The sequence below is a fragment of the Garra rufa genome, chromosome 8 (genome assembly GCF_049309525.1).
Source record: "Garra rufa chromosome 8, GarRuf1.0, whole genome shotgun sequence".
In the NCBI taxonomy this organism is placed as follows: domain Eukaryota; kingdom Metazoa; phylum Chordata; class Actinopteri; order Cypriniformes; family Cyprinidae; genus Garra; species Garra rufa.
Window position 1 is genome coordinate 28,795,650 of NC_133368.1, and position 19,407 is coordinate 28,815,056.

The following is a 19,407-nucleotide window of genomic DNA, read 5'->3' on the forward strand; positions in this document are numbered from 1 at the left end:
TGAAGACTGGAGTAATGATGCTGAAAATGTAGCTTTAATCACAGGAATAAATTACATTTTAAAATATATTTAAATAAAAAGCAGTTATTTAAAATAGTAAAAATATTTCAGAATATTACTGCTTTTGTTGTATTTTGGATCAAATAGATGCAGACTTGGAGAGCAGAAGAGAATTCTTTAAAAAACATTACAAATCTTACTGTTCAAAAACTTTTGACTCGTAGTGTATGTGTCTTATTTATTTGCATTTATTGTGTCATTGACTATCTTAACATGCTATGTTGTGTTCAGGCCCTGTACTGTTAGTTGCTAGGAATTCTAAAATTATGTACTACATCTAAAACTTAACAGTGAACAGAATCTTAACCTTACTGTGTGACAAAAGTTTAAAGACTAAACCGCATGGGGAAAAACTGGACAATAGCTATTAGCTCAAGAGGAAAAAGCCATGAGATGACTTACAGTACACTGCAGAAAGCCAAACCTACTGGAAATGTCATTACAGAATGAGTGATCTAGTATGTAAAGACTGGGAAATGTCCACACCCAATGTGTGCTTGAGCAAGATTGCCTTTCAAACATCTTTTGGCATCCATTCTTTGGCTGAAGGTCACTTACACTATGGCTGTTATGCAGGCATGTGTCATCAGCAAACGTACTTAAAAAAAATCTGCAGACAACTGAATGTTTTACTTTTTCCATGGCCATTTATATTTAAAATACAGTAGTACTACTGCCGTTACTATTATTGGCAAAACAAAACAAAACAAAGCTTTTCATGTCATTGTATACATAATATATAGTCTAATGTCTCTTTCTGATTATACTGTAAACTAATCAGCAGCATGATACTTTGACAGATGTAGACTAAATCATGATGGACTTAAGTTAAATAGTTTATTTGTGAGAAAGGGAAGACAAGTTATCTAGTGGTGTGTTGTACCATTTTAAAAGAACTATACCTGTACATATACAGTCTTGATTTACAAATATAGAATCGCAGTATGATTTTCACATGGTAGGATCCAAGAGCTAAGCTTAGCAGATATACGTTTTAAAAGATATTCAGAGAGTTCACATTTTCTCATTTTTCAAAAGATTTAAAATCTTATCCCGTCTAGATGTGTAAGGGGCATGTCTGAGTTGCAGCAGATGTCCAGGAAACAAGTTTCCACTGGGGGCGTACATCTCTTCCCCTTTTAAACCCATTAGAGAGCGTAGGGTCTTGTTCCGTGTCAAGATTTTGTTATAGAACTCTAAGCCACCTTTTGCATAATCGCTTGACAGACATGCTGCACGGCGATCCGAGTTGTAGTCCAACCACTGGCTCAGAGCATCAGTAGTCAGGATATAAGACGCGACTCCTAAACCCACAGCAAGCATATTAACCCCAGCCCTGAAGATGATGGATCCAGCATGGAGCCTAAAGATCTGCTTGAGGGCTACGCTATATATACAAGCCCCTGCCAGACATGTTGGAGCCACTACAGCGTGCAACACGGGACCCCCAGTCCCTAGTCGGGCCACTTCTCGGGCTATAGCAAACTTCTGTGCCTCCTGAGAGAACACTAGAGAGTTTTTGAGAGCAACGCCTGAATCGCTGTCCCACTCTAGTTCTTTGCCATTGATGAGAATAGTGCGGTTGGTGATGCCTGATGGATCATCAGTGGTGCTGTTGAAGTTGGCTGGGATGCCGATTTGCGCTCCAGAGGGAAGCCATGGAACACCTGCCCCTACTGGGTGAAAGCCGAAGGCCGCAAAAGCACTGAAGTTTTTAGGAAAGCTGACAGCGGAATCTTTTAGCACCTCTTGAAAGATGTTCTCAAGCTTCTCCGACAGGCTGGCTGGTTCTCCTTTGTGCCAGGCCTGGTATACTTTTCTGTATGTATTATCTGGGAAAACGTGATAGAAAATGTTGGCAGAAAATACCCCTCCACAGCCGACAAGGAGCAATGGTGTCCGATATTTCTGAATGAATGCAGAAAGTCTCAGAAAAGGCGAAGCCATCTCTTCTCTTGCTTTTGAACACCTGACTAAACTGTCAACACAAATGACAAAATGATATATTATTAATCACAAATGATATCATCTTTAAATTTCACATCAAATGTTATCCAAACTCATCATTAACCTACCACGCACATACAAAAAAATACTTCCCCAAAAAACTACATTACCAGTCAAAAGTTTTTGAACAGTAAGATTTTTTATGTTTTTTAAAGAAGTCTCTTTTGCAGTACAGCAAAAACTGTAAAATTTTGAAATATTTTTACCATTTATAAATAACTGTTTTCTATTTGAATATATTTTAAAATGTAATTTATTCCTGTAAATTCAAATCTGAATTTTTAGCATCATTCAGAAATATTATCTAATATTATTCCTGCTCACACAAAACGTTTATTATTTTTATGATGTTGAAAACATGAGTAGAATTTGTTCAGGTTTCTTTGATGAATAGAAAGTTCAGAAGAACAGCATTTATCTGAAATAGAAATCTTTTGTAACATTATAAATGCCTTTATCATCACTTTTGAACAATTTAAAGCATCCTTGCTAAATAAAAGTATTTATTACTATGATTTCTTTCTATGATTTCTTTCTATGATTTCTATGATTCCATATGCATGGTAAAGTGCATAATGTTACAAAACTTTTTTCTCAGGTAAATACTGATCTTTGGATCTTTCTATTCATTAAATAATCGTGAAAAAATTTACTCAACTGTTTTAAATATTGATGTTATAATAATAATAATAATAATAATAATAATAATAATAATGTTTCTTGAACAGCAAACCAGAATATGAGAATAATTTATAATAAATTATAATAAATAGAAAGTAGTTAAGTTAAATAGTAAAAATATTTTACAATATTACTGATTTTGCTGTATTTTGGATCAAATGAATGCAGGCCTGGTGAGCAGAAGATAATTACTTAAAACATTAAAAACCTTACTGTTCAAAAACGTTTGACTTGTAGTGTATATAAAAATTAGTTCATGCATTTTGCTTTAATATATACGATGCATATTTTCATTTGTCTCGCAAGCCCTTCGTTTCCTAAACAAAATGTGCATTTTCGAATAAAATCTTACACACAAAATCTTCTGGGAAAATATCCACCAAAAATCATAAAACCATACGTGTTCACTTACTTGCTACTTTGTGCTCATTCTCACAAGGACAGCACGTTGACTGTTATGAAAATCTACCGCAAGAACTCTACGACAGTTTTACGACAACATAGACGACTTGCGGACTCAATAGAAATACAATAATTTAAAAGGAGTACGTGTCCTAAAATAAAATACAAATCACAAACTCTTCACTTCGTTTTTATAAATGAGTGGCTATCGGCGTCCTTCATTGGCTATTTGTCAATAGGTTTATGTTTTTGAGCCAGATTTTGAGCCACCGAGCGCCTCCTGGAGGAACAAACTTTTTGTCTCATAGAAAACAGAAGTCGAGAGCCGTTCTTTCCTTATGCAGTCAACCTGATCTGCTTCTATGAAGCACACTTTCAAAACAGACACTAGTTAACACTAGTATCACGGATTAATTTCATACTTATGTCAAAGCACCGATTGTGCGTGAAGGACCCATAACAAGTTTGTTTTTAGTTTATTTGTTTCTGTTCTTCAATTTCATATTTTGAAATGTGATAAATGCCAGCTACGCCTTTCCTTTTAATAATATAAAAAGTTACAATTACATCTGTCAAACGTCGTCCTCCTCAGATAAATAAACACAATATAAAGTTATTTTTACTGTCCTTTCAAATATAATTTTGTTTTTCCATCTCATACATCCTTCCCTAAATCGTACAGTAATAAACTTAGCTGCCGCTTTAAAAGTGATGATGAGTCTTCATACATAGGAACAGTCCATTTGCGCTTGTGGGGAACAATCTTCCGTTTATTTGTACGATGTACGGGTTTTGAAGAAGACGGTGTTTTGGGAAAAAGTTCTGAAAATATATTCACGCTTTTTGTATCAGATGTGTAAAGCTGCTAGTTAACTAAAACACTGCAAGCACTGTAAAAGTTGGCAAAAGAAACACACCCACCCCGTCGAAACCATTCTATTTATAGCATCAGCAGTTGCGATGTGAAGATTGTTACACTGTAATTTCATAAGGGCGGAGGAAAATATCTTAATTTTTCATTTAAACTGAAGGGCTGACCCTGTTTTACCAAGAGCCTGTTGAATATTCTCATAAACAGGGATGTCGAGGAGGAGTCGGGATTTTTGCACACTTGCTAAATCAACCAACCCATCACTGGTAAGTTTCCTGCCAGAGTTTGAAGATGGTTTTTGATGATCATTATCATTTAGCAGTACTCAGAATCACACTCAAATGTATAATTTCAGACATAAACCTTTTACGAATGTCAGTTTACACCCACTCGGATTCAGGTTGGCATTGTTTATAATCATCATTAGTGTTTATTAAATGAGATAACTCTGAATTGAGTGACTGATCTAACGGAATACGTCATTACGTTGCGTTAAACGTGACGTCATCACTGATGGAGAGAGAAGGGCGCAGGAAACTTCTGAGTAATAAAGCATTTATAAAGAGAAAACTAAATATAGCTTTACAGCTGGGTGGAAGTGATATAATAATACATTTAGAAAATAAATGATAGAGTTTGTAATAACATTAAAGAAGGTACATGTCTTTTAAATAAAAGACTTCAAACAATACGATAAACAATAAAGGCAATTAGAGCTAAAATTGTTTATGAATATGAAAGGCATATAAACTACCAGACAATTGCTTTTTGGCTGTAAGATTTTTAAGGTTATTAAAGAAGTCTCTTTCACTCACCAAGCCGGCATTTATTTGATTTAAAATACAACAAAAACAGTAAAATTGTGAAATAGTTTTACTATTTATAATTACTGTTTTATATTTAAATATATTTTGAAATGTAATTTATTCCTGTGATCAAAGCTACATTTTCAGCATCATTACTCCAGTCTTCAGTGTCACATGTCCATCAGAAATCATTCTAATATGCTGATTTGCTGTTCAAGAAACATTTATTATTAATATTTAAAACAGTTGAATACATTTTCTTTCAAGATTCTTTGATGAATAGAAAAATCCAAAAAAGAAATTATGGAAATGAATATCTTTATTTAGCAAAGATGCTTTCAATTGATCAAAAGTGATCATAAAGACATTAATAATATTACAAAAAAAGTTCTATTACAGATAAATGCTGTTCTTCTGAACTTTTCTACTCCTCAAAGAAACCTAAAAAAAATATACTCAGCGGTTTTTGCTGTAATTTGTTTCAAATAAATGCAGGCTTGGTTAGCAGAAGAGACTTCTTAAAAAAACATTAATAATCTTACTGTCTAAAAACTTTTGACTGTTAATGTATATGGTAGTCATTTTTTTGTCACATAAGAAAAAAAAAGAAATCAAATGTACAAATGTTGTAGTAAATCATAATTAGAAAATAAAAAGTCATAATTATGAGATAGTAAGTCATAATGACATCAAAAGTTATGATATTCAAAAGTGAAGTTGATAAATTAAGTAAAAATTATGACATTAAAAAGTAAAAATTATAATTGACGAAAAGTCTGTTTATGCCAGTATCTTCTTTTTAAAGATGTATCTGGATGTGAAAAGACAAAATCAAAACTTCATAGTTATTTATTTATTCATTTTAACTTGGTATAACCCTGTGACTATTTGCTCAGTTTTATTTGTTGCAAAAATTTACAATGATAATTTCATTGCACTTTATTAACTATTTAGAAATTTTAGTCAAAACACTGAAGAAAAAAAACCTTTTCCACTTAAGAAAAAAACCATGCAGAACAACATTAGAAAATAAATGAAGTTTTAATTTTTGAATGAAGTCTGCCTATTGCCTGCAACTACAGTACATGAACTGTGATCTTAAGAGGTCAGTTTGAGGTCTTTTCTTATGGGTGTGTTTGGTCGAGAGGTGTCTCATAGTTCCTTTATGAAAGCGATATCACTCAAATATCCAGGCCTGGTGGAATTAGGAAGGAAGTTCACTCCTTCCTCACATTGTGGGCCGCAGGAAGGGGTGGCCGTCACCCACTGACAGACTTTTCCTCCTGAATAGCACACATTGCCCTGCTCATGGGCCGAGCAAACACTTCTTCGCTAGCCTAGCTGAGCCCTTCAAACTCTTTGCTCTACTAGAGTTGTCTCTTTAGGTAAGAAAATGTGTTTTTATTTATTTTAAATCATGCAACTTTTAGGTTCAAACGGTTATTTCACCATACGTCTGTACACATGAACATTGGGGCACTTGCTTAAGAATCTTGCTAAATAATTTTACACAGCCAGTGCTTGTACATTATTCATGTATTTCTTTTTTAAAGCGAGGTAGCTTAAAAGGGATGTAAACATCAATATTTAAGATATGTGGTGCATAATGTTTTTCTCCCTTCTTCTGATACTTTTTGTATTTAAATACACATTTGCAATGATCTTTTGCAATATGAATATCATCACAATTTTAACATCTTATTCTCATCCTTACATTCTCATAGAAACTTCATAGAGCTTTATTTTATTTATTTTTTTTACTTTATTTTTTGACTGTAATAAAAAATAAAATAGACTTTGGTTTGGAAGATTCAAGGCTTGTGTAGTGCAGAAAATAACAGCAATTACAAAGAACCACACCGTCTGCGTCTAGACCATATCCTTTGCAATGCATCCCTTTATACTAAATTAGCTCTCTGCAGAACTATTCCCAAACCACAAAACCCTCATTTGAACTTTTTATCAGTACTTTTAACTTCTTTATTTCCTATAAAACACTAGCTTAGGCTGCTAGCTTATGCTTAGGCCTAAATAATGATCAGGGATAACATTCTCCTCTTTCTCCTCAGGTGTAGCTGTTATCATGGCAACCAGTGCGGTCCCTAGCGACAACCTCCCGACGTACAAATTGGTGGTAGTGGGAGACGGAGGCGTGGGAAAGAGTGCTCTTACCATCCAGTTTTTCCAAAAGATTTTCGTGCCAGATTACGATCCTACTATTGAAGACTCCTACTTGAAACACACAGAGATCGATGGCCAGTGGGCTATTTTGGATGGTACGTGCCAGTACCTCATTATGTGTAGTATTTTTCCATATTATAAGTAATATTCATGCTTTTAGTGCTCCCATACTGTTATGTGTATTTGCAGCCTTATCAGTAGGCCTTTAGCAGGGCTCTAGACTAACTTTTTGCACTGGTTGCACTGGTGCGCCTAACTTTTTTTCTTAGGTGCACCAGCACAAAAGTTAGGTGCACCCAAATTTTCAACCGCATCACATTTTACACCGTAGTTTTAGAAGTTCACTTTTTTTTTTTTTTTACTTTTTTTTTTTTTAATCCCTGTCCATATAGGCAATATTGACTTGTAAATGATTAACTAACAATCTGGTCAATATAAAGTTCTTTATTTGAAGCATATTTTTTTCCCCAGTACTTTACCCTACTTTGTGTAATAACGAAAACATTTCAGTGAAAAAATAAGTCCAAAACTCTCTATTTTAACATTTTGAACAATAGGGCTCTACAATATTTTTTTTTTTTTTTTTTTTTTTGAAATTCTTGTTTTAATTTTTCTCATAATCAAATGAAAGCATAAACATTTATTTATTTATAATCAAATGAAAAATAAACCTTTTTAATTTTTGGCAAACATATATATGATTTATAAATAGGAATATATAAACACCTACATTATACTGTACAAAAGTAATACATGACTAACATTGTTCTGTTTCATGTTAAACCGTACTTTTATTTTGACAGATTGCCGTGAAGTTTATGTGTGTACAGTATGATATGATGCTTTCTCAAATGAAACGGTAAAAGTGACACAGTAGGTTTGGAGATTGAGTTTATCTGTTCATGTGAGATGCAAATGCCAAAAATTTGCAGGAGCGTCACGCGTGCTTCAGTAGCCTATACGCGTGTAGTTAAAAAAAAAAAAATACACGTCTCCACCATTAATACATAGAGGCAAACGGAACATGCAGGATTCATTTTAAACGGTCTTTTTGCCTTTCAGTTTTCATAGACACTAGTCCATATCGCGATTTGAATTAAGTGACAGACCAACTTTTGATTTATCAATCCAGAAATCAACGTATTACGTGGCATTCCGCGCCATAGTAAATTCGGTTTTTATGAATGGAGTCCGCGATCCAGTCCGTGTTTTCGCGGAGGAGGCATTGTAAACGCTTGACCATGAAGAGACAGCCTGACTGGATCACATGCATTTTCAAACGTACACACACGTACAGTAATATCAGAGCCATATAAAAAGAGAGTTGCGACACGCTTTGATCTCGCCGCCGCACGGTCACGTGGTTCATGGAGCTCTCAATAGTTCCAAACAGCTCCGCGCTGTCAATGTGTTTGAATGGGGTTAAATAGGATAGACAGCAGTTTTACTATATTTGCAGCAATTTCGAGTAATTATTAACACATAATGTGCATTGATTGTGTATTGATAACTTCTCTGAATACGCTTTACAATCGCATTTTATTCTGGGGAGTGATAAAGAGACATAATTAATATGTTCTCACTCTTTGGCAGTCAAATGTGACCAAACACCTTAAGTGTAACTTTTATTCAATTAAATAACTGTAATATATATAGTTAAGTTCTATTTAGTAAATATTTTGAGGAGGTTTTTTTTGTACTTAATATGTGCAACAATGATCCTGACCATTTAAAAGATAACATTTTCTAATATAGTATTTAGATTACAGTTAGTGTAATATTTAAGGTTAAATACATCTGCATGTGTATTTGGACATGATCAAACACTTTTTTATACAGTATGTTTCGATTTAACGATTTAATGTTAAATAAAAAAAAGTAATTTACTCTTGTTTTATGATATTCAAATATACAACATAAGTGAATATTATAAAAGGCAAGCAAAAATGGCATTTAACATAATAGAAAAGATGAAAATAATGTTTAAAAAACACAAGGCAACGAATTGCATTCAGCATACATTTTTGTCGTGTTTCTTGAATGCAGTCTTTACTGAGAGAAAGATTGCAGAAAGACTAAAAACATAAAAATATGACAACTAGTATCTGGTTATGGTCGCTATTACGGTGTTTCTCACGTTATCCAGCTGCATTTACAGTTTAACTGTTTATTTTTTAACGATAAACATTAACTATAACACGCTTCATAAAACACCACTATTGGCCAGTTTTTCGAGAGGTCAGCTGATGCGTTAAAATGTAAAGAAATGCAGTAATTTCTTCAATATACTTGCGACTGTGCTTAAGAAGCGCTGAAATGAATGGGCTTCAATGGAGGAGCTATTGGTTGTTTGGAACTATTGACCGCTCCATCACACGCTTTACTTCCGCATTCCTCAGTTCCTATGGAAGCCTATGAGAGTGTCGCAACTCTCTTTTTATATGGCTCTGAGTAATATCTGGACCACGGCCAATCAGAGGGGGGGCGGGATCCGTCCTTCATCTCTGATTGGTTTAGACCACGATATGGGTCTAATGTGTGTCTGTTGAGCACAAGCGTGCCATAGGTGTCCTGAAAAGTGAAGCCAAAAGTTTTCGATCGCCCCCCGGTGGCTGGCTGCAGTATAGGTCATAAACCCCGCCCTCCCCATGTAATCTAATGGGACGTGAGCCAAACTAAATAATTGAATTACACGGCAAATAATTTTTTTCCAAAGGTGATTTCCATCGTGTGAGGTAGTTCTTATAATGCTGATTCATGCTCAGGTGTTCGTTTTTCTAAAAAGTTTGCTTTTAAGTAGTTATTTGATGCTATAAAAATGGGGTGTGGTGTCATGATTGTGATCGTGCGATTGGGTCTGCGAGAGTTTGGGCGGGACTTTGACACCGCGGCTCCGCCTCACGACACTACTGCGCATGCTCTGGCTCCAAACGAACCTCTACTGCGCATGCTCTGGCTCCAAATGACGTAACTTCCCCCAAGATGGTAGCGGCCATATTGAGCTGTTTTGGCTTCACTTTTCTATAGTGGAAAGAAGCGGAAACGCGTTGTCCATCTTTTTTACAGTCTATGGTTGAGCAACAGGGAGACTTTAAGAGTGACGGAGTTTCGTTTTTTCCCCCTCGAACGGCTGGTCGCACCGGTGCAACCTTTGATTTTTTTTAGTCGCACCATTGAGAAATTAGGTCGCACGTGCGACCAAATTGGTCGCACTCTAGAGCCCTGTTTAGCCTCATTACAGTTTAACAAAAATCATGCCTAATGGAAAATCTAGCCAAAACCTCCTTCAGCAGTTTTATATGGCTTATAACTGGTTGAAGTCAATCCAAGTTGGTTTAGATAGGAAAAAAAGGAAAATAATAATATAAAAATATAGCTGCAAGCAGCTATTAGCGGGGTTCAAGCACTTTAGGATTTTTAAGCATATATGAAAAAAGACATTACATGTTTAGCAAGCCAATGAATAAAAATGAATAAAAAAAGCATTTTGGCAAATCCTGGTAATTTTTTTTACGTTTTTAAAATCCTTTTTAACTGTTATAGTGCCAACTGTGGTCCGATCTCCCTAAAACGTTGCATGCTTGTTTAGAATCACCTGTCGCATGCTAACCTGGTTTGGTGAAGTTTTAAGGTTTTGTTTAGGTTTTATAGACTTTTGGGCATTTTTGGAAAGGTCCCTTTTCTAAACGACCCTATAGCTTCCCAAATGGTAAATTTAAACATTGTTTTTTTATATAATTATTAGTGGTGGGCCGTTATCGGCGTTAACGTGCTGCGTTAACGTGAGACTCTTATCGGGCGATAAAAAAATAACGCCGTTAATCTATTCTCAAAGTTGGGTTGGGAGCTGGGTCTAAACTACGCAAGATATGATGACTTTCACCTTGATATTTTAGCGCGGATGACGTATACCTAGTCGAATTGCACTGTAGGAGACGAGAACGAGTCTTCAACTTCTCTGAAATTACCACATCAAATGAGACGTGCAAACATGGATGCAGTAATGAAGCCGCTTCAGGGCAGGTGCGTGCTTTGCTAGACCCTTTTTAATGGGGCACGTGCCCCAGTGAAAATCTGCCGTGCCCCAGTAAAATCTCAAGTTTGAGTTATAATTTACTTTGATAATGCCGAAATAAAGACATTAAACTATATGCAACAACTGAATTGACGCTTCTAAAAGCAACGCAGTTTAATGGAAGACTATGCACGCAGAAATCCATGCCCGTGCGCGTCTGTGTATTTAACGGCAACGCGCACGTCGTGCAGCCTTTTGCGCAGAAGTACTTGGTTACACAAGTTTGTATAGGTAATTATGTTGTAAATGCAATTGTCAAGCAGTTTGTGATGCATTTTGGAAACAGGAGATGAGCGCCTGGTCTAATGCGCCACCTGGCCCGTTCTCGAAGACTTACTTTTAGTCATTATTTGGGTAGCACACATATTCTGAAAATGCCTTCAGCAGAATTCAAATTAGCCACTTTAATCTAGATTAATCTAGATTAATTCCAAAATTTAATCTAGATTAATCTAGATTAAAAAAATTAATCTATGCCCACCCCTAATAATTATTGACCTAAGAGTCCAGAGAATTGCACTGTAGTGTTTTTTCCAGATTAAGTGAAAAACCTAGGACTAGTTTGCAAAAGTAGGTTTTTAACAAACGGTTTGATTGACAGCAGTGGTTCTAGAAGCAAAGTTGCTCGAAACAAGGAGGTCAATATGATTTGAATAGTGCGCACATGTGTGAAAAAATGCAATGAACAATTGTTTACACCCTTGAAAAATATGTCACCCAGTGGCCGATTTCTTGGCCCACTGAGTTTTTTTCCGATCAACATAAGTTAAGCTTGTCTCAAATTCATCTGCCTATGGCAGCCATGTTTTTTGAGATACGCAAATTTCCTCATAGCCACTTGTGGCACTTTGGACCAAGACTGTGTGTACCAATTTTCATTTCGATGAGAAAAATGGGGGCGTAGTTATGCGTAGTTATGTTTTCCCCTTTAATAGCACCACCAAGTGGCCAAGCTTTGCAACTTTTTTCACGTGACCTCAGATTCAGCTTTTACATACGTGTTGCGAGTTTGTCGAAGATACCTCATTCTGTTAACAAGTTATAGCCCTGCCTCTTTTTAACATTTGGCGTCCTATCGCAACTTTTTTTTGGATAAATATTGATAATTACTCACCAGAGAATCATCCTGCACTGGTTTGGTTCTGACCGGGCGAAAAACCTAGGAAAAGTAGGTTTTTCAAAAAATGCAAAACACCCAAAAATTTCACCAAAGGCCGAATCTGCTGCATGCATTTTGTTTGGCGTGAGCCAAGGATTCCAACAACGTAAGACACTTTAGCGACAAACAGTTTAGGAATTATAAGCGATTTCGTACTTTTGATCGTTGTAGCGCCCCATCAGGCTGATTGGAGTGAGTCTTGGTGACGTTGTAGATGGTGTGGGTACTGCTATTCCTCCAAGTTTCAAGTCTCTACGACTTACCGTTTTGTTGCCCGATCAGTTTTACGTGGAGATTGCTGATCCTTGGCCATTCTAACAATAACAATAGGGTTTCAGTGATACACGCTTGAACCCCAAATAAAACTAAAAAGTTAAAATATAATGTCATATATAATATGTGACCCTGGACCACAAAACCAGTCATAAGGTTAAATTTTACAAAACTGAGATGTATACATTATGTTAAAGTTCAATAAATAAGCTTTCTATTGATGTAGGTTTGTTAGGATAGGACAATATTTGCCGAGATACATCTATTTGAAAATCTGGAATCTCAGGGTGCCAAAAAATTTAAATACTGAGAAAATCACCTTTAAAGTTCTCCAAATTAAGTTCTTAACAATGCATGTTACTAATCAAAAATATTTTGATATATTTATAAAAGGAATTTTACAAAAAATCTTCATGGAACATGATCTTTACTTAATTTCCTAATGATTTTTGGGATAAAAGAAATATCAATAATTTTGACCCATACTATGTATTTTTGGCTATTGCTACAAATATACCCCAGTGACTTAAGACTGGTTTTGTGGTCCAGGGTCACATATGTCATAATTTGACAATGTTTCATTCTGCTATCTAAAGAGTAATTGGTTCATGTAAAAATACTCTGATGGCGGGTAGAATATATAGATAATGTTATTTGCATATAGAAAGAAATTAAATATTTTTTAGATAATATTGTTTGAATATCTTTATTTTTCATTGTATAATATGACCACTGTATGACCTGGCCATAATCTTGTCTCTGTTACCTTCATTCCTTGTAGTTTTAGACACAGCAGGTCAAGAGGAATTCAGTGCCATGCGGGAGCAGTACATGAGGACTGGTGACGGTTTCCTCATTGTGTTCTCTGTGACGGACAAGGCCAGTTTTGAACACGTCGACCGCTTTCACCAGCTCATCCTACGAGTGAAAGACCGGTTAGAAATCATGTATACTTTATACAAAACTCAAAAGTTATACAAAAGTCCACAGTGCTTTTTGACACCTCAGAATATTCCTTCCTCACTTTTTTTAAACAAGTTTTGTGTCTCCACCAGGGAATCTTTCCCCATGGTTTTGGTGGCTAACAAAGTGGACCTGGTGCATCTGAGGAAAGTAACAAATGAACAGGGCTGTGAGATGGCTGCCAAACATAACGTGAGTCCAACCAATTTCAGGGCACTACTTTACGTAGGACAACAGTGAAATTTAACTGACAGTGAGGCCACAATTTAGAGTGTTTGTGCTTGTGTTGACTGACAGCGGTTAAAGGGTTAGTTTACACAAAAATGAAAATTCTGTCATGATATACTCACCCTCATGCCAAACCAGTATGATATTTACTACTACTTTTAGGTGCTTTATGTCTGTCGGTTTTGGAGCATCCATCTAAAACACATAAACATATAAAAAAACATAAATATACAAGACTGTTAAAAAATGTGAATTTTTTATGCATTTGAAAGAAGTCTAATTTTCAGCAGCCATTTGATTAATTTAATGCATCCTTGCTTTAAAAAATATTTTTTCAAATATCTTTGAAAAATTAAATCTTACTGACTCCAAACTTTTTAACAGTAGTATATATTTGTTGTAATTATTCTTCTTGGAGTAATTTCAATTTCTTAAATATTTCTTTAGATTACTTACATTGAAACAAGTGCCAAGGATCCTCCAATGAATGTGGACAGAGCCTTTCATGAATTAGTCAGAGTTATCAGGTAAATAAAAGCTATTATCTCACATATGGGGTTTGTCTTTTCATAATGATGTATTAGGATGATATACGTGAAAGATAACAGAGGCAGGGAAAGATTGCAGGGGAACTTCAACATTTAAATCCTGTATTATTATAATTTATATAAAAACATTTCTCTTTCATTCGTTCTTTGCATTTTAGACAGCAAGTTCCAGAGCGGAGTCTGAAAAAGAAGAAAAAGCCAAAGTGGCGTGGAGACAGAGCCATGACTTCTCACAAGCTACACTGTGTCATATTGTGACTACCTCTCCTCCCAAAATCATCAGCATTTGGCAACATAAACTGCTGGAGAGGACTGACTAGAGATCTGCACTAATTAAAGGACCACAGACTTTATCAAAAGAACTGGTATGAAGTCAGAGTATCTTTTCCTGTCTCAGGGAAGCATATTAGGTGAGTCAAGGGATCATTGCTGCCAGACCAAGGAGGAGCAATCCGTACAATGCGTCCTATTTAAAGCACTGCCTGAAACAGCAAAAATCACAGCCAGTCAGAACATGTCTGATGTCTAATATACTATGTGGGACAAAATTTTAGACCAGTGAAATGGGGCGGAACTACCCAGAAAGAGCCACCCAAACCTAAACATGCACCACAGTCTTTTACGCACTTACATTAAAATTGTCTGCAGCTTCCAAACATTCATATAATTATCTGGATGATTGTTTTGCAGAGCTGTCTGAACATTGTTTTCAGTGGTTACAACAATTATGAAGGAATATTGTTGTTTTAACCTTCAAGGAGGACTAAAATCTGCCTTACAAATGCATATTTATTGGCACGTTTGAAGGAATATGTAGAACTTGTTTAGGAAACTTAGGTGTCATTGAGTGGTTGATGCATCATCAATATGGCCTTTACTGTTAAAGCACAAAAAGTACTGACATGATTGAAGGGCCCATTGCACTAGCAAGACTTTTTGCACTTTCAGTATTTACTCATGGGCTTTTGCTGTTTAAAATTTGCCTTGTGATGTTAAAGGCTCATGTGTTAGATTTTGTTGCACACTTACAGTACATGTGCTCTAAGCCATTATAATACATTTTTATAATAGTCAGACAGAAAATGCCCTTACTACCTGACAGATATCAATGAAACAGGTCCTGAGAAACCACAACAGCTCTGTTAAAGGAGTAGTTCACTTCGAGAACCAAAAAATTACAGATAATGTACTCACCCCGTTTTCATCCAAGATTTTTATGCTGTGGTCGTAAAGAAATTATGTTTTTTGAGAAAAGCATTTCAGGAATTATCTTCATATAGTGGACTTCAATAGTGCCCGCAAGTTTGAACGTCCAAAATGCAGTTTAAATGCAGCTTCAAAGCGCTCTAAACAATCCCAGCCGAGGAATAAGGGTCTTATCTAGCGAAACGATCAATTATTTTCTTTAAAAAAAAATTTTTTTATACTTTTTAACCCCATATTACATCTTGTCTAGCTCTGCCATGCGCATGCATACTCTGTGTAATCAGGGTCAATACAGTTAGGGTATGTTGAAAAACTCCATCTCCATCTTATTTTCTCCTCCAACTTTAAAATCGTCGTACATCGCTGCAGAAATAGCGATCCAGTGTTTACAAAGTGAACATGCAAAGAAGGTCAAACGCCCTTTACAAAAAAGGTAGAACTGTATTGACCCAGATTACACAGAGCATCGCAGAGGTAGACAAGATGAGCATTTGAGGTTTAAAAGTATATACATTTTATTTATTTATTTTTTTTAGAAAAAGACTGATCGTTCACTAAATAAGACCCTTATTCATCAGCTGGGATCCATTAGAGCCCTTTGAAGCCGCATTTAAACTGCATTTTGGACATTCAAACTCACAGGCACCATTGAAGTCCACTATATGGATATAATTCCTGAAATGTTTTCCTCAAAAAACAATTTCTTTATGACTGAAGAAAGAAAGGCATGAACATCTTGGATAACAACGGTGTGAGCACATTATCTGTATATTTTTGTATTGGAAGTGAACTACTCCTTTAACGGCAAAAAAATAAATAAAATAAAATTAGAAACACTCTCTGCTTTGAATGATTTTGCACTTTCAGATTTGCTGACATTGTCTTTAGAGGAAGGGGTTTGTAAAGAAAGCATGTGACTGAAGTTTGCAAAATAGTGGAACTATACACACTACTGTTCAAAGTGGGGGTCGGTAAGATATTTTTTAAAGAAATTAATACTTTTATTTAACAAGGATGCATTAAATTGATTAAAAGTGACAGTAAAGACATTTCTAATATTACAAAAGATAAATATATTATTAATTTATATCACATGACTAGCCATGCTATATGGTTGTATATCAGCACAGCTGTGATTCGGCCGTATGCGCTCAGCCAAAACTATTTGCTGAAACAAATAACAGATTAATGAGACCAAAGACTGCTCATTAGATTTTCGCCTATTTGAAGTCTAAACAATTATATTATAGCCTAAAAACTACATTACATGACACAAAAACAGTATTATTTATAAAATTATAGCAGATTTGGACATCCACCATGACACTTACTGTGAGATATACAGCAAGCAGAGTGATACAAACGGTGAAACGGTTGGAGTTCCATATCACTAGAATATCGCACTCCTCTCAGCCAATCGGATTCAAGGACCAGAAAGAACTGTTGTATAAGGATATACAGTGCCTTGCAAAAGTATACCCTTCATTTTTTTCACATTTTGTTTTGTTGCAGCATTATGTTAAACTGCTTTAAATTACTTTTTTTCCACATCAATCTACATCTCATACACCATAATGACAAAGCACAAAACAGGTTTGTAACAACTTTGCAAATTTATTAGAAATAAAAAAATTGAAAAGATCCTGTTGCATAAGTATTCATACTGGGACACTCGAAATTTAGCTCAGGAGCATTCATATTGCCTCTAGATGTTACTACACTTCGAGTGGAGTTAAACTGTGGCAAATTCATTTGAATGAGTATGATTTAGAAAGGCACACACCTCTCAGAAAAGGTCTAACAGCTGAAAATGCATATCAGAGCAAAAACCAAGTCCTGAGGTCAAGATAACTGCCTGTAGAGCTCAGTGACAGACTTGCGTTAAGGCAATGATCTAGGAAAGAGTTCAGAAAAAAAAAATCTGCTGTGTTGAAGGTTCACAGAAGCATGTAGACTCCATTATCCATAATGGAAGACGATTGGAACAACTAGGACTCTAGAAAATGTCTGCCAGCCCCCATCCAAGCTGACAGAGCTTGAGAGGTGAAAAGGTGAGGCAAAGAATGGCAGATAATTGCCAAATGCAGATGTGCAAATCTTGTCACATCATACCCAAAAAGACTTGAGGCTGTAAAGGTGCTTCAACTATATACTGAGTTAAGGGTATGAATACTTATGCAATGTACTTATTTCAGTGTTTTATTTTTAATAAAGTGTAAATGTGGGGAAAAAAATGAAGGGGTATGAATACTTTTGCAAGGCACTGTATATATATATAAGCACCACAACCGTTGTCAGCTGTTAAAAATTCAGCTTTGCCATCATAGGAATAAATTAGACTTTAAAATATATATTTTTTAAAAGCTGTTTGTTTTACTGTATTTTTGATCAAATAAATGCACCCTTGGTGAACATAAAAGACAACTACTCAATGATTCCCATCTTTGAAATGGTAATGTACTTATTATTTTTCTCCATATGCTGCATGCAGTTGTGACTGAATCTGGCATAGAAAGAAGAGTATGATTCTGTTTGATAGATGAGTTATATTTTATGCTTGATCAACCGTCAATATTCATCAGTTTGTCAAACCTCCTGTGCCTCAGTTTCCTCTGCGTTGGACCAATTTATGTGCCTGTGCCAGTGTGATAAATAATTAATATCAAACCACTGGTTCATCTAACTGTTCCCAAAGGACAAAAAAGCGGAGCCCATTTGCTGTTAAAAGCATGAGTGGGCCCTTAGCCAAATGGTATGTTGGAATGTTCAATACTGCTTTGCTTTGCTTTGCTCTGCTCGACACAAATAAATCAGTAAAGCAGTAAGGAACCATATCAACCCTTGCTGCTATCTGTTGAATGAGGAGGTTTTGGTTGATTTTGTTATTGTTGAGAAACTAATGAGCTAGGGAGCTCAACATATCCGGAAGCTCTGTTAGAATTAGTTTAATGTTGACAGGAGACATTGGTTTAAATTGACAAAGATGAATTTCCACAGTTGAACAAATGCTTTAAAGTGTATTAGACTCTCTAACTATGCTTTAAATAGAAATAACAGCATTCTAACAATGCATTCCATTTGGATCCTCTACAAATATTGTTGCTGTACCTTTTTTTATTTTTTTATCTTTGGTTGGTCAATTACATTAAACACTCCATAATTAGAGCCCTGCTATCAGTCATGTCATAAACCGGTGTAGATCTGTAAATGAGATCAGAGTTCATACCAATCCAATTCCATATTGTTGTATTATTTGATATAATAGATCTGGACAAGGTTTGTCGAGCATTAATCATAGTTTACATGCACGGCTTGTAAATGAGGAAGTGAGATGTTTTGTATTCAAAGGTCATCATGGGTCTAATGGACTTTTTTCCATTCTGTGGTTAAATTTGTTTTTTATTTGTGAATGAATAAAAAGATTGCATGTTGCATTACATGTCGCTTGTTATACAATGCTAACTGTCATCTCTATCATAACGAACGTGTTCAGTTAGAGAAGAATGTCAGGTTGGTTATTGCTGTGCAACAAATGCTTTGTTTGCTCTTTTTTTCACCCTGATAAGATTGCTTCAACATGCATTTCATTATGATAAAGCTGCTCTGCTTTTGTTTCAAGTGACTCAGAAGTAAATGACATGCCAAGCTGCCTTGGGTGAGAAGGGAAACCGATTATGATCTATTGTTACGATGGGTTTTTAAATAAATGATTCTTCATACAAATTGTAGTTAAGTGTGGATTTTATAGGGAGATGATTTCTTTTTTAATTTATACTACCAGTCAAATGTTTTTTAAAGAAGTCTCTTTTTCTCACCAAGCCTGCATTTATTTGATCAAAAGTACAGCAAAAACGAACATTTTGAAATATTTTTACTATTTAAAATAACTGCTTTCTATTTGAATATATTTTAAAATGTAATTTATTCCTGTGATTTTAAAGCTGAAT

General features: G+C 35.4%; 2 protein-coding genes across 2 annotated transcripts; one reads left to right on the forward strand and one right to left on the reverse strand.

The window, feature by feature from the left end:
- Window positions 1-883: 883 nt before the first annotated feature.
- Window positions 884-3,317, reverse strand: tmem177 (transmembrane protein 177). Its single transcript, XM_073846232.1, has 2 exons — window positions 3,161-3,317; window positions 884-2,038 (listed from the first exon to the last, which is right to left on the reverse strand). The coding sequence occupies exon 2, from the start codon at window positions 2,005-2,007 to the stop codon at window positions 1,075-1,077; it is 933 nt and encodes a 310-aa protein (XP_073702333.1). The 5' UTR covers window positions 2,008-2,038; window positions 3,161-3,317; the 3' UTR covers window positions 884-1,074.
- Window positions 3,318-4,120: 803 nt separating this feature from the next.
- On the forward strand, window positions 4,121-19,144 carry mrasa (muscle RAS oncogene homolog a). The gene is made up of 6 exons (XM_073845684.1): window positions 4,121-4,287; window positions 6,897-7,103; window positions 13,297-13,450; window positions 13,571-13,670; window positions 14,154-14,233; window positions 14,413-19,144. The coding sequence occupies exons 2-6, from the start codon at window positions 6,911-6,913 to the stop codon at window positions 14,510-14,512; spliced, it is 627 nt and encodes a 208-aa protein (XP_073701785.1). The 5' UTR covers window positions 4,121-4,287; window positions 6,897-6,910; the 3' UTR covers window positions 14,513-19,144.
- Window positions 19,145-19,407: the final 263 nt, after the last annotated feature.

Bases quoted from the DNA above. Each gene is read 5' to 3' on its own strand.
- mrasa (XM_073845684.1), top strand. From the start codon at position 6,911: ATGGCAACCAGTGCGGTCCCTAGCGACAACCTCCCGACGTACAAATTG. The intron at 13,451-13,570 runs GTTAGAAATCAT...TGTCTCCACCAG, and splicing joins ATCCTACGAGTGAAAGACCG to GGAATCTTTCCCCATGGTTT. The intron at 14,234-14,412 runs GTAAATAAAAGC...TTTGCATTTTAG, and splicing joins GAATTAGTCAGAGTTATCAG to ACAGCAAGTTCCAGAGCGGA.
- tmem177 (XM_073846232.1), bottom strand. From the start codon at position 2,007: ATGGCTTCGCCTTTTCTGAGACTTTCTGCATTCATTCAGAAATATCGG.